General features: G+C 41.8%; 1 protein-coding gene across 1 annotated transcript in view; it reads left to right on the forward strand.

The window, feature by feature from the left end:
- The window catches only part of PITRM1 (pitrilysin metallopeptidase 1), a 1,418,909-nt gene extending 1,404,001 nt beyond the window's left edge, over positions 1–14,908 (forward strand). Inside the window, exon 27 of the mRNA XM_044064598.1 lies at positions 13,858–14,908. Within this exon, the coding sequence (XP_043920533.1) occupies positions 13,858–13,951 (94 nt within the window). The 3' untranslated portion in view covers positions 13,952–14,908. The remainder of the gene's footprint in view (positions 1–13,857) is intronic.
- The last annotated feature ends 326 nt before the right edge of the window (positions 14,909–15,234 follow it).

Genomic DNA, 15,234 nt, shown 5'->3' on the forward strand with positions numbered 1-15,234 from the left:
CCCTTCGATGGCTCATCTATTTTCAGGCCAAAAGTTAAAGAACCGCTAACTTGGTGTGAACAAGAGGGTAAGACCCTGTCTGCCATTGGAGTTTGTTTTTCCACACCCACTAGACCATATTCAAAAGGTCAGAGGGGTAGTTTGGAAAATGTGGTTCAGGAAATCTCAGTGGTCTTACCAGGACACACAGGGTGGTAGTTCCCCCAGAGGGGGAACAATAATGGAAGATGCTGTCTCGCAGCAGAGGGGGTGTGCAGAATCAGGGCTCTAGGGAATCTTTCTCTAGTAGACCCTTTCAGAGCTCCTGAAGGAGTGCCCGACTGTTCACCTCTGGAGGTAGTTGGGGGTCGATTGTCATTGCACCTTAAACCTGGCAAATCATCACCAATGACAAATGGGTGCAAGACATACTATTCAGGGGTTATATAATTCTCTTTTCCTTCTCCATTCCCGCAAAATGGTCAGTTCCAGACATACCACCCAGTCAACAGGAACAAGCAACATTAGAAGTTCAAAAGTTGCTAAGGAAAAGAGTCATCCAAGAAGTCCCTGCAGACCAAAGAGGATCCGGAACATACTCAAGATTATTTTTAGTTGCAAAGAAAACAGGAGACTGAAGACCAATATTGGATCTCAGCAAACTGAACAAATCGGTGAAGAAAACCAAGTTCCAGGTGGTAACACTGCAGTCTATAATTCCATTCCTGAGAAAAGACAACAGGATGTGCTCTATAGACCTTCAAGATGGAAAGATGATCCAGAAGGTACCTGCGCTTCCAGCTGGGAGCAAGTCATTTCCAGTTTCAAGCTCTGCCCTTTGGTCTCAATAAAGCCCCCAGAGTGTTCACCAAATGTATGGCAGTGGTGGCGGCGCACCTCAGACGCCAGTGAATCCTGGTGTTTCCATATTTGGACAACTGGCTCATAACTGCCTGGACCAGGCTTCTGCTGCTACAAGCCAGGGATTATGTACCTCAGCTTTGCTCCAAACTAGGGATTACCATAAATTATGACAAGTCCTCCTTAGAGCCATCTCAAAATTTAACCTTTATAGGTGCACAAATGAATACAGTCAACCTTGTACTGAGACTTCCACAAGACAGAGTACTCAACATTTGCCTACTTGTCAGGCAACTAATCAGAAAAAAGCGAGCCACAGCGAAACTACTACTACAGACTTTGGGAAAGATGGCAGCATCCATTGTATTCATCCCTCTAGCACGTCTGCACATGAGGATTCTGCAATGGTTGCTTTCCACACAATGGTCGATTCTAGAGCTTCCAATGCCTCACAAGATTCTTATAACCAGATCTTGCAAGAAGGATCTCGAGTGGCAAATTCACTCGCCGTCAGTGCCTCAGGGCCGTCCCTTTACTTTCCCTCAGCCTCAAGCCACTGTGACTACGGATGCTTCCCAGATATGGTGGGGGGACATTATCTGGGAAAGACTGTCCAAGGAACCTGGCAAGAACACGAGGCTCACTTGCATATAAATGTCTTAGAGACGAGAGCAGTGCTATTAGTGTTGCAGGCACTCCAAGGTTCTCTCCCTCTAGGAACCATAGCAATTCAATCAGACAAAATGTCGGTCGTCTAGTAAACAAGCAGGGGAGAACCAGAATTTACCCCTTTTGTCGAGAAGCTCTAAAGGCTTGGCAATAGGCAACACCCTCCAGTCGCTTTCTAATTGCAACATATATCCCAGGGAAATCCAACATGATTCCAGACAAACTGAGCAGGGCCATATTATGGCCTCACGAGTGGTCCCTCAGTCAAATAGTAGCAGAAGAAATTTTCCGGAAATGGGGCCAGCCTTGCTGCAACCATTTTGCATCATTCAACACCAAATGCAGCAACTACTTTGCCCTAATCCCCCCAGAGGAGGAATCACCAAGGGATACAGTTGTTCACGATTGGCGTCCGGGACTCATATGCTTTCCCTCAAATTCCTCTGATTCCCAAACTATTACAGAAAGCAAGCATGTTGAAGACCACAATAATCCTCATTGCACCCTATTGGCCTTGTCAAATCTGATTTCCCTTTCTACAGCCTCATCTCTGGGACAGACCATGGATTCTGGACCCAGTTCCAGATTTACTGATGTATCTGTCGGGAATGGCATATCCCAGCCTTCACAACTTCAAGCTGACAGCTTGGCTGCTCCAGTTCCCTTGATTGCCAGGTTTCCCCATCTATCATCTCTAGTAAAACATATTGTGCTTTCTTCCCATAAAACTTCCACTCGTAAGATATACAAGATTAAATGGAATAGATTTATCTGGGCAACTGATAACCAGGTAGATCCTCTTTCTGTGCCCATTCATTCTATACTGGAATTTCTAGCAAAATTTTTTCATGAAGATGCGGCTGCATCTGCTATTAAAGTCCAATTAGCTGCAATTTCAATCCAACATGTTGGAGAAAATGGTTCCTCTCTTATGTGTCATAGACTCTGCAGAGCTTTTTTTAAAGGGATCAGCAATGATCAGACCTCCATATAAGAATCCTACTCCACCCTGGGATCTCAACTTCATTTTAACAAATATTAGTTTCCCATTTGAACCTTCAGCGACATGCAATTTAACTTTTTTTTTTTTTTTTTTTGGAAAACACTTTTCGTGGTAGCTATCACCTCAGCTAGAAGAGTATCAGAACTACAAGCTCTTTCTTCCAAACACCCATATTTAATTTTTCATAAGGCTAGAGTGTCTTTCCGTACCAATCCTTCTTTTCTCCCCAAAGTCATGTCAGAAAGCAACTTAAACCAAAGTATTGAGTTACCTGTTTTCTTTCCTAATTACCAAAACAAAGGTGAATACTCTCTACAATATTTTGGATGTTCATAGACAATTGTATTTCTACTTGCACAGGACTTTACAATTTTGGAAATCGGATCAACTTTTTGTATCGTTCTCTGAGACTAGAAAAGATTTACTAATTTCAAAATTTACATTGTCTAGATGGCTTGCCCTTTGTATATCTTCCCCAAAAAGCAAATCTCTTCCCTTTCCTATCAAAGCACACTCCACCAGATCAGTTGCGACTTCAGCAGCCTTTCAAGCAAGACTTTCATGGGGACAGTATCTGTGCTGCAGCAACATGGGCTAAGCCGCATACCTTTATCACTCATTAAAAAGTGGATTTGGCCTCCATGAGTAGGGCTTCCTTTGGTTCTATGGTTCTGAGGAATATTCTTCCATGAGCCACCCAGGAATTATTCTGCTTAGGATGTAGTCCCATCGGTGAGAATAAAGGCAAGATTGACAACAACACATAAAGAAGTTATGCTCTTACCATAACGTTCCATGTGTGTTGTCCATCTCAGCTTTTATTCTCACAACCCTACCCATATCCCCCTCCTGGAAGACTAAGTGGACTATGGTTTCCTGGGTCTATAGCCTCAGAGTTTCTATTATTATTGCAGAGTGCAATTTCTACCTGGGGGCAAACAAGATCTGAGGAAGTAAGGGAACTGCATTCTGGGTAGGGAAGACGCCGATGAGCTATGCTGAAGACTTCGAGCTATTTGAAAGCCCGAGATGGATCCGACACATTGAATCCGACCCATCAGTAAGAATAAAGGTAGAGATGGCCAACACACACGGAACATTATGGTAAGAACATAACTTCTTTTTGTCTAACACTATAACAGCTGTGAATGAAAATTGTGCTATAATGTAATTTATATAGATTTAACTTCAGAATTTGATACGGTCATAGACAAAACACTGATCAATAAATTATAACAACTAGGTATTGATGTACTCTTGGTAAGATGGATAGATGTATGGCTTACAAGTAGGACATGGCAAGTATCATATAGCAATTGGACAGCTGAAATTCTTGGTTACAGTCAGGATGTCTCACAGGGCTCTGACCTGTGGCCACACTTGTTTAGATTGTATCTTTCAGACCTATCTTTCATCTGAGTGTTTTCTACAGTTTGTATGCAGATGACTTGAAATTGGGTAAACTGATAATATGTGTTACAGGTATGGCATGTCTGCAAAGTAGCTTGACTAAATTGACCATTTGGATACAGGAGAATAATATGCTGATAAATACGTCAAAAATAAAGCATATGACACCTAGGAGGCGTAAATTGATAAGTGAATATTTAATACAGTACACAGTGATTAAAACTATAGATTCATTTAAGGACCTGGGTTTACGGATAGATCCAGCTTTTGAGTTTTTCTAATCATATCAACCAGTTGGTTAATGATAGTTATAGAACTCTAGGTGGTACAAAAAGATTTATAAAGTCTAGGAAATCAGAAATGATGAAGTCATTGTTAGTTACATTAAACACAAACTTGAGTGTGGAATAACAATATGGAAGCCTTATAAGAAAACAAGCATGAGTAAATTAGAAAATGTACAACGGAATTATACCAAGGGCATCCATGGATGTGTTGTCTAAATCAGTTTTTTTTTTTGTATGCCTGTGCAGGTCAGTGTTTTTTTTTGGCTATAAATGCAATCTTCCCATAATATGCTATCACTCAAATAGCTCCAAATTATTGAAAATGGGATTTACATATTTGTTACCTTATCAGATGCTAGAAAACATCACTGGGATGTATTAAAGGGCTATCAGTTGATTCCCAATATCACTCAGAGCTATCCTCCTTAATATCACACTTCTCTTTAAATAAACAGTGCCCCCCCCCCCCCGAAAAGAATATTACTAATCAGGGAAAAACTCATTAAGAGGTACTGATGAAGAAAGGCTCCAAATGATCAGACCCCCTTTCAAGACAACCATAAAAGAAAGAAAGATTTCTCCACACTAGTTGCTGTCATATAGAAGAAATTACCATGTGAGTTGAGGCCAACAGACAGCATTCAAAACTTTATTAGTGACTCACATTCAGAAGGATGCCATCTGCTCTTGCTTTCGTGACATTGTGTAACAGTCTAGTTTTACACCCCACTAGCCACAATTGTAATGTATAAATACCGTATATAATGCAGAAATGCCCTGATTTGAAAATATTATAAGTAATGTAAATATTGTAATCTTCCCTGCTAAAATATGGTAATCTGTACTGCTATAATCATACCGGATAATGTAACCTATTGTTAATCTCCACTCCAACCTACATTGTTATAATCAGCATTTGTATTTGTACCTCAGCATGCCACCTGAACAAATTGCAGCCACTTTTAACTCTACTTCATTGATACCGTAGCTAACATCACTGCTTCATTTCGTCAACCCTCCAAAATACCTGTAACTCCACATCCCCTTCACCCCCACATCACAACTGCCCTATCTCTAACATCCCCACTCAAAGCCATAAACATCAACCCCCCCATCTAGAATTTAAACTCTTCACTATCTCCACTTCCTATATCAAAAAACTCCTCCATAATCTAAAACCCTGCGCTAATTCAGCTGACGAATTCCTGCCAAATTTCTTAAGATCACTGCTGATGCAGCAGCCTACCCAATTAGCATCCTTATCAACAGGTCCATCCAAGAATCATACGCCCCCTACCTCTAGAAAAAGCAATCATCCTGCCCCTTCGTAAAGACGGCCCATCCGCCGATATCTCCAACTTTTGCCCCATTGCTATACTTTCTCCTATATCCAAAATCCTAGAAAAATGTGTCCAAAAACAACTTATCCATTACCTTCTAAATGACAAAATCCTTTCCCCTACCCAGCATGGATTCCGCCTGGTCACAACACATCCGCCGCTCTAAACTCCTTTTTAGACATACTCAACAAAGCCCGAGACTCATGCCAAACCATGTCAGCTCTCTTCCTGGCTTTATCAAAAGCTTTCAACACCATCTCTCACTCTGTCCTCCTCTCCCAACTCTCCTCTTTAGGATTGTCCTCCCAGTCAATTAACTGGTTCAAAAGCTCTCTCTCCAACAGAGAACATGCTGTTAAATGGCAAACATCTATTTCCGCCTTCATTCATAACCCAACAGGTGTTCCACAAGACTCAGTTTTAGGCCCTCTTCTGTTTAACATATTCATAAACAATCTCCATCATGCTGTCCCTAATGGTTCACTAGTCCAGTATGCAGATGACTCTACCGTAGTCTGCTACTCCCCCAAAACTGACTTACTACAGCAAAACATCCAAGCTGCTTTCACAACTGTGGAATACTGGCTCCACACAAACCACCTCTCCCTGTTTGTTTGTTGTTTGTCTTTCGGCTTTTCCCAGTTAGGGGTCACCACAGTGGAACTCCGGTCCGCTAATGATTGGCAGTAGATTTTCACGAACGCTGAGGTGCCAGCTCGACGTCCAACCTTCAATGAAGGCACGCCCATTTATGCATGTCTTTCGAACGCCCACCCAACTGCAGGGAGGACATGCAGACTCCACACAGAAGGCACTCTCCGCACTCCAGCCGAGAATCGAACGGGAGAACCTCTTGCTGGGAGGCAACAACTCTACCGCTGCACCACTGCGGATAACCACCTCTCCCTAAGTCCCAAAAAAACAAACTCATGCTCTTTATCCCCAAAATAAATTCACCTATCAACAAAACAGACTTTAACATACTTTCTCTTAACTCAACTAAAATTGAGCCAGTAATCAGTACCAAATTGTTAGGAGTTGTTATTGATGAAAACCTTAAGTTCAATCTCCACAGGCAAAATAATATCAATAAAACACACAAAAAAACTAGGGCTATTACACAGGCATAACATGTTCCTCTCCTCACAACTAAACAAGCTTTAGCACTCTCTTACCTGCTACCCTCTTTAACCTATGGCACTCCCTTACTAATAGACCTGCAGTCTTCCATAAAAATAAAACTAGAATCTTGCTAACACAAAATTGCCAAATTTGCCTCAAGTAGTCACCATTCCATCCATCATTGCATCGCCCTAAGGAAACTCCAGTGGCTAGAATTCCCTCATTTCCTATTACTCCTTCAGCTCACTGCTGCTCACAAACTTATTCACAAACCTCAGGACTGCCCTGCCCTTGGCTCCCTACTTATCCATTACAACTCTCCCAGGCCTCTACGATCAGAACACTAACTCTTACTCCAAACTCACATACCCACATTACCTGCAGACAAACTGCCTGGATCATTGCCAGAATATGGAATAACCTACCTTCATCTGTCCGCCTTGAACAAAGCCCATCTAACTTTAAAACTGCCTGTACAATCATCTTCTCACCAGTTGGTTATGCAGTTGTTCATATGCCCCTTCTATCACCTAATTTCTCTACCTTTCACAACTAATGTTGCTCCTACTCATTGTACTGTTTCTCTTGGTAATCCACTATATACACTACTAACTCAGTTCACATTCTCTGTTTTTAAGCCCTTACACAATCTTCTAACCAGCTTTCTATCTTTTACATAACTACTCTAGTTCTTCTGAACTTGACTGTAACTGACTTATGATACCACTGCACGGTGATTTCCTTGGGTAACTGCTGCATCTTTTTTGCACTTGACTGTAAATCATGCCAGTTAATGTCTCAGACCATGGAACTGATTACTGCTTTTAAAAACTTTGGGATCCTGATTCATTTATTTAGTTCTCATGTAACTTGAGTTATTGTTTTTCTTTTCAAATTATTTGAAACTTTTGTAGTTGTCTGAAACTTTTCAGATGTTATGTTATTGTTAATTTAATTGTAACCCTTGGAGTCCCCCGTCCCCCAACTGAAAATGGGCTGATCTCTGGCCCTGTGGGCTTTCCCAGTAAACAAATGTCAAGAAATAAATAAATATTAATATCTGTAATGTTCTTCATCTCACATTGCTGCAGTCCTTACTTATGGGTAGTCCGCTGTCCTCGGTCGGCCCGAATACCAAAGTATTAGGCTGACGTCGGTCATGGGCACCTAGATCTGACATCAGAGCGTCAGGGTATAAAGGCGCATGACCGACGTCATATCCTCAGTCTTTTTTGCCACATGGTCCGATGCAGAAGCAGCGTTGCAAGTGCCGTTCGGCGTTCTGAAATTTTTCGTTTTCGGAGTTTCAGACCGATACCAAAGTTGGGCTAAGTACCCCGTTGGGGAATATTTTTGTTTTTCCTTGCCTCAGTTACTTACCGGATGTCAGAAAAAGTGAATAATTGTATTTCTTGTGGGAAACAGATACCGCATAGGGATTACCACTCGCTTTGTATTCCTTGTTTGGGACCGGAGCACGACGTAGTCGGGTGTCGGTTTTGTGCTAGGTTTAATAAGCGCACTATAAAACGGAGGTTAGATTGCGCTAGGTTAGTCTTTGGCAAGAGGTGTAATTATAATATGCCATCAGATGTTCCGACGCCTGCTTCTACTAAGAAGCGCAAAGACAAATCTTTAAAGCCTAGGCAGGATGATTTGTCCGTTACGGACGCCGGATCTTTAGAAGCTACAGCTGAACAGGTGGATCCGGCTGAAGTTTCTGTTGAGTCCCGGGGGAAACTTTGATTTTACAAGATGTGGCCTCTCAGGAGGCAGGTCAGGCTGGAGGGGCCTCTCAGGTTACTATTCTCCCTTCTATGCCTAAGGTGGTTAGGCCTTCTGTTGCTGTTTCTAAGGCTCCTTCTAAGGGCAGGTCTGTTTTGCCTTCCTCTGGTGTCAGTTCTGGTTCTTCAGGGTCTGTGCCTAAAAAGCACATGCTTAAAATGGCAGAGGATTTGATTACTTTAATTAGAGGTTCTATGCCCTCCTGATAAGAGGCCCAGGATGGAGCCAGAGTTGGAAAGTTTGGAGCAGGCCTCAGATGATTCAGAGTCTTCTGCTGAAGACATTCAAGATTTCCCTCCTTATTCTGATTCTGATGCAGAGGATTCCACTCCTTCTGCTTCTCCTCCAGAGGATTTTTCATTTTCAGAAACTCTGCATTCCATGAGGGAGCATTTTAAGTGGGAAGGACAGGATTACTCTGATTCACGGAAGAGACTTAGGGAGTTCTTGTTTTTACCACAGCATAGACCCTTAGCTATACCTCCAGTTTTGGATGTTGTTTCAGATGTTTTCTCGGAAGCTTCCCTTAATCCAGATTCTGTGCCTCCTGCCCCAGTTAAACCAGACAGGTATTACAGGGTGCCTGAGGCTCATAAATATCTGTATAAGAGTCCTAGGGCGGACCCAGAAACTATTAGTCAGGGACCTAAGGGGGTTAGAGCCTCTGTTGTTAAGAATCCGGTTCCTCTGGATAAGGAAGCTAGAGCTTTGGATAGATGGGGTAAGAAGGTGTATACCTCTTCTACTTTAGCAATGAGAGCTTTGAACTGCCAGTTTCATATGTTGAAGTATCAGAATTTCCTCCTTTCTCAGCTAAGATCTAAAGTGGATGCTTTGGCAGAGGGCATAGAGTGTAAAGAATTGCAGGATTTAGTGCATGTTTCTGAACAGGTGGGTAAGCACTCTTTGCAATATGGTTTTGATGCTTTACAGGCTTCTTCTAGGGTGGCTGCCACTGGTTCAGTTATTCGTAGGCACGCCTGGCTTAAGGATCAGAATTTGTCTGAGCATGTTAAGTCTAGAATTCTGGATGCCCTTTACAGTCTGAAGTTTTGTTTGGTCCTCCTGTGGAGTCAGTCTTAAAGAAAATGGAAGACAAGGCTAAGTCTATGCAGACTGTTAAAGATTTTTGCAGGTACAACCTCCAAAGTTTAGTAGAAATTGGCCTACTAAGGGGTGGACGTACCCTTCTTCTGTTTCTCAGTCTAGGGGTAGATCTAGGCGTGGTAGGGGCAGAGCTCAGAGTACCTTCAGGCCGAGACAATGGAGTTCGCCTGCTCAATCTGCTGGTGAGGGCAGGGGCCAGTCCTTTCGTAAACAGGCCCAATGACCTGCATTTTCAGCTGCCAGATTCTTCTTGCCTGGCAGCTCCTTTGGGAGGAAAGTTGGCTCTTTTCAAGCAAAATTGGCATTTAGTCACCCAGGACAAATGGGTATTGGACATTATAAACCGAGGTTACAAGTTCTATTTCCATACCATGCCTCCTTTCAAAGGCATGCCAGACGTCCCTCCTCGGCAAAGGATAGAGGCTCACAAACAAATTTCTTTACTTCTTCAAATAGGAGCTATACAGCCAGTTCCTCTGTCAGAAGTGGGCCTAGGATTTTATTCTCGCCTGTTTCTAGTTCCAAAGAAAGGGAACACGTGGAGACCAATTTTGGATTTATCTATCCTCAACACTTACCTGGACATTCCAAAGTTCAAGATGCTGACTTTACAACAACTTTTACCTCTGTTGAGAAAAGATCACTGGATGGTTACTCTGGATCTCAAAGAGGCTTACCTTCATGTTCCTATCAGGCCCAGTTGCAGGAGGTACCTGCGTTTGGCTGGAAATTTACATTATCAGTTCTCTGCATTGCGCTTTGGCTTATCTACTGGCCCCAGAGTGTTCACAAAGGTTCTGGCTCCAGTGATAGCCTTTTTCAGACTAAGAGGAATACAGATTTATCCTTATTTGGACGATTGCCTGATTATTGCACAAGAAAAGGACGAACTTCTTCATCATCTACAGTATGTGATGGCAGTGTTAAGATGCCTAGGGTATTCTGTGAACGAAACAAAGTCCAGTCTAGTACCCTCTCAGGACATGTGCTTTCTGGGTGTGAGACTGAATACAGCTTCCCAGATGGCTTTTTGACCCCGGACAAACAAAGAAGCCTTTCTCTTTATTTCCATCAAATGTCTCTACGGTCCAGGCTGACTGCAAGGACAGTCCTTCAAGCCTTGGGGTTCATGGCATCTTGTATTCTGGTGCTTCCCAATGCCAAATTGCATATGAGGAAGCTTCAATGGTATCTCAAAAATGTATGGACACAGCACTGCCAAGATCTAGACACTGTCATTCAGATAATACCTTGCATTCAGAAGGAGTTTTTGTGGTGGGCTCAGGAATGTCACCTAAACCAGGGACTCTCTGTGACCTGGCCAGAGGCGAGTCAGATTCTAACGACAGATGCCTCGGACAAGGCTTGGGGAGCACACCTCAATGGAAAATGGGTGCAAAACACGTGGCCTGTCAAACTCCAACATTTGCATATCAACTTGAAGGAAATGTTAGCAGTCCAGTTTGCATTGATAGCTTTCAAAGATTTACTTCACCCAGGGCAGGTGTTGATTCAAACAGACAACACTACTGTCATGTGGTACATCAACAAGCAAGGGGGAACCCATTCTTACCCTCTTTGCAGGCAAGCGATGATTTTGTGGGAAACTGCTCTCAATCTACACCTCAATCTTCAGGCAAGGTTTCTACCAGGAGCACAGAACTCCTTAGCAGATGTGTTGAGCAGACAAATAGTGGATCCTCACGAGTGGAAATTGGATCCTCATGTATTTCAAAAGTTGACAGTGTTATGGGGAACTCCAGACATAGATCTGTTCGCTTCTCCACTAAATTACCAGTTGCCAAAGTTTTGCACAAAAATGTTTCATCACGCAGCTTGGAAGGTGGACGCTCTATCATTCAGTTGGAACAATCTGCATGTATATGCCTTTCCACCTCTGCCTCTTCTTCCCAAGGTACTTTTGAAGGCCAGACAAGACAAGCCAACCATGATTTTGATAGCACCGGATTGGCCTCGACAACACTGGTACCCTCTACTGAGGAGTTTAGTACGAGAACCTCCATGGCCTCTGCCTTTGATTCCGCACCTTTTGTCACAAGAGGACAATCACTTCCTCAATGTCAAGATTCAGTCTCTGCATCTAACAGCCTGGCATATTCTGTTTTAGACTCTGGAGGGTCTCAGCTTCCACAACAAGTTTTGAATGTTATTTTGGAGGCCAGGAGGCCTAGTACCAGGAAAGTTTACGCTGATAAATGGAGGAGATTTTTTATTTGGAGCAAAGGAAAGGACTTTGATGTCTCCAAACCTGATTTAAGTGTTGCTCTTCAATATCTTACTGAGTTATTGGACAAGGGTTTGTCTTTCTCCTCGATAAAGGTCCATGCTGCAGCCATTTCTGCTCACTATGATTGTGACCCTCCTTTATTCTCTCATCCTATGTTTAAGCAATTTCTTAGAGGGGCAAAGAATATGAGACCCCCACGTAGAGCTCCTACTCCTGCTTGGGATCTCAATTTTGTGTTGGAAAAACTTACTCTACAACCTTTTGAGCCTGCAGCTACTGCCGAGTTAAAGTATTTGTCATGGAAAACTGCTTTTTTGTTGGCCATTACCTCTGCAAGAAGGGTTTCTGAATTACAGGCCCTCATGGCAGTGGAGCCTTTTCTGATTTTTCATAAGGATAGGGTATCTTTGCGTACTAATCCTTCCTTTATGCCTAAAGTGGTTTCTAGTGTGGCCTTAAACCAAACTATTCATTTGCCTACCTTTTATGCAAACCCCCAAAATAAAGGGGAGAAAATTTTGCATACTTTGGATATTCACAGGCAGTTGTGTTATTATTTGAGCAGAACCAAGGAGTTCAGACAGTCTCAGCAGTTGTTTGTTTCTTTTGCTTTGGGTTCACAGGGTAAACCTGTTTCAAAACAAACTATTTCTAAATGGATTGGGTTTTGTATTTCTTTCTGTTATTCCCATCATGGTAAGGAGATTCCTGCTGGAATCAGGCCTCATTCCACTAGGGCTACTGCTACTTCTACGGCCTTTCTAAGGGGGGTAGCTACAAAGGACATTTTGGAGGCAGCTACTTGGAGTTCAGTGCATACTTTTTCTAAACATTACCACCTTCCTCTTTATTCTAAGTCTAGGGCTGGATTTGCCACTGCAATTTTACAGGGCATTTTGGCAGCCCCTAATGCTTTATGATTTTTACCAACCTCCCTTTCCCGTTGCTTTGGGATTCTACCCATAAGTAAGGACTGCAGCAATGTGAGATGAAGAACATAGTACAGTTTTGTACCTACCATAAATGTAGATGTTCAAAGATCCACATTGCTGCAGTCCAATTTACCCTCCCTCCTTCCCCACTGTAGTTTGACATGGTGCTATGCTTTAGGTGATGGTTGTTGTTGGGCATGTTTTTGGGAGGTATTCTGTTTTTGGCTGTGGCCTTTCTGGTTTGGCCTTCTGACATCTGGGGCAAGAAAAGACTGAGGATATGACGTCGGTCATGCGCCTTTATACCCTGACGCTCTGATGTCAGATCTAGGCGCCATGACCGACGTCAGCCTAATACTTTGGTATTCGGGCCGACCGAGGACAGCGGACTACCCATAAGTAAGGACTGCAGCAATGTGGATCTTCGAACATCTACATTTATGGTAGGTACAAAACTGTACTTTTCTTCTGCTCTTTGAGCCCGTGCCATGACTGAAAAGGGTTAAGAAATAAAATAAATAAATTCTACCTATTTTGTCATTGTTGTAAGATTAATAAAAGCAACACAGGCAGTGGTGATCTCCAAAAATCAGTGTATGTTGGCGCTTTCATTGAAAACAGTAATTCAACTTCTTCAGACGTCTGAAGAAGTTGAATTACTTTTCTCAACGAAAGCGCTAACATAAATAGATTTTTGGAGATTACCATTGCCTGTGTTGCTTTTATTAGTTTTATATTATAAGATTGACATGCATCTCAGAAGTGATGATTCTTATGAAGTTTGCTTGCTATCTTTAAAAAATGTATTCATTTCTACTGAGAGGCATTCAGCACAGTTTTTTTGTTTCTGGCAAACAGTAAATTTCTTTGTATTTGATACCCCTGCCACTTTTATAGCTGCAAGTTTCATCAGACTTTTTAATCAGAAAAAATATGTGTCTATTTGCATACCTCCTCTGTGTTGCTGATCCCAGTTGCCTTTCCTGGTCATGTTTTCTTATTTTGGACAATATGGGTAATATCTTACAAGGAAGTACTCTTTTGTTGGTTCCAGTGTTGTAAAGGCTAATATGGTTATCTGTTCTCAAATAATTTTCTTTTCTTTGTTTTGTAGGTACCTTGCAATAGGACAGAGCACACGAGGAGTTGCCATTGTAGGACCAGAGAATGAAAGCATAACCAAAGATCCCTCTTGGGTGATCCGATAATTCAAAAGTGATCACAGTACTAGAAGACTTGGACACCACAAACGGCGTGAACTCACATGAGAGCGTACAAAGATGATTCAGCATTCCAGATTTTGCACTGACTGTGAAATTCAATATTTTGCCCCGTCTATTATTCAGATAGTAGTGTTAATGCATTATGTAAAGAAAAAACAAATATGACCAAGTGTTTTTAAGACTGCAGTGGCTGTGTATATAAAAGAGAATGAAGACTTAGCTTCGTCCCTCCCCTATGTAGGCATTCTGAACTACACAGGTGTGAGCATAATATACATATGAAAGACTCCATAACTGCATTAACAAGTACATTTCTCATTAACTTGAAACATTTACTGTGCACCTTTTATATTTTATCCTGGATCTGAATGGGATTTCAAAAAATTATTTGCACATATGGAAACTGTTTCTGAGAAGGAAAAAAGCACACATGGATATTTGTAGCTAGAAATACTGCCAAAAGTTCTTGATTTTTTTTTTTTTTTTTTTTTGCACTGTGTGCAAGGATTGACTACATTTTCTGTACCTGACCTGACGTACCATGGAAATGAGAACTGTTGGCATGAAAGAAGAATAGAAAGAAAGAAAAAAAACGATAGTTTCAGGAACACTTCTGTTTTAGCAAGACACTTCTTAGGACCTTAGTCACAGTATACAGTGATGCAACATGCTGTCTTGGTACAAATGAGAATATGTCTCTGTAGATGTTTGATTTTCAACAAAAACTGCATTTTTGGAAATTCTACTTGAAGGTATCTCCAAAAATGATTCTCTAATGCTGTTGAAAGATTTACTTGTATAGCATTGTTTCACAGATGACCTAGAAAATATTTATTCATCTCATGATTGCTGGAGCCTTAGATTTCTAAAAGAAGTATATTGCAGATTTGTAATGCTTTACATATTTAACAGCTAAAAAAAGTTGGTTGAATTAGTTCTTAAGTGTTTGGCAAATGTAATGTTTATTAGTAATTTAAGTTGTATGTAATTATTTTGGTCATTCCTCTGACAGGATGCCTATTTCATGCCTTGACAAAATTTTTGAGAACATGTGACAGAGTACACTTTGCAGTCACACCTGCAGCCATGGCCTCCCAGATCACTGTTCACTGTAGTACAGTCATGTGCAGGTTTCTTTGCAACTAGTGCTGTGGAGTCTTCTTTCACTTCAGGACTGATTAATTTATGTAAATAGGTGGTTAGCCATCAAAAATCCAGTGTTTCGTTACCTTGTTAGACTGCAATACTGCATAGCAGTGCTCAGCCTT

Source organism: Protopterus annectens, chromosome 3.part0 (genome assembly GCF_019279795.1).
Source record: "Protopterus annectens isolate FY-2018-M chromosome 3.part0, PAN1.0, whole genome shotgun sequence".
NCBI classification, from domain to species: Eukaryota; Metazoa; Chordata; order Ceratodontiformes; family Protopteridae; genus Protopterus; species Protopterus annectens.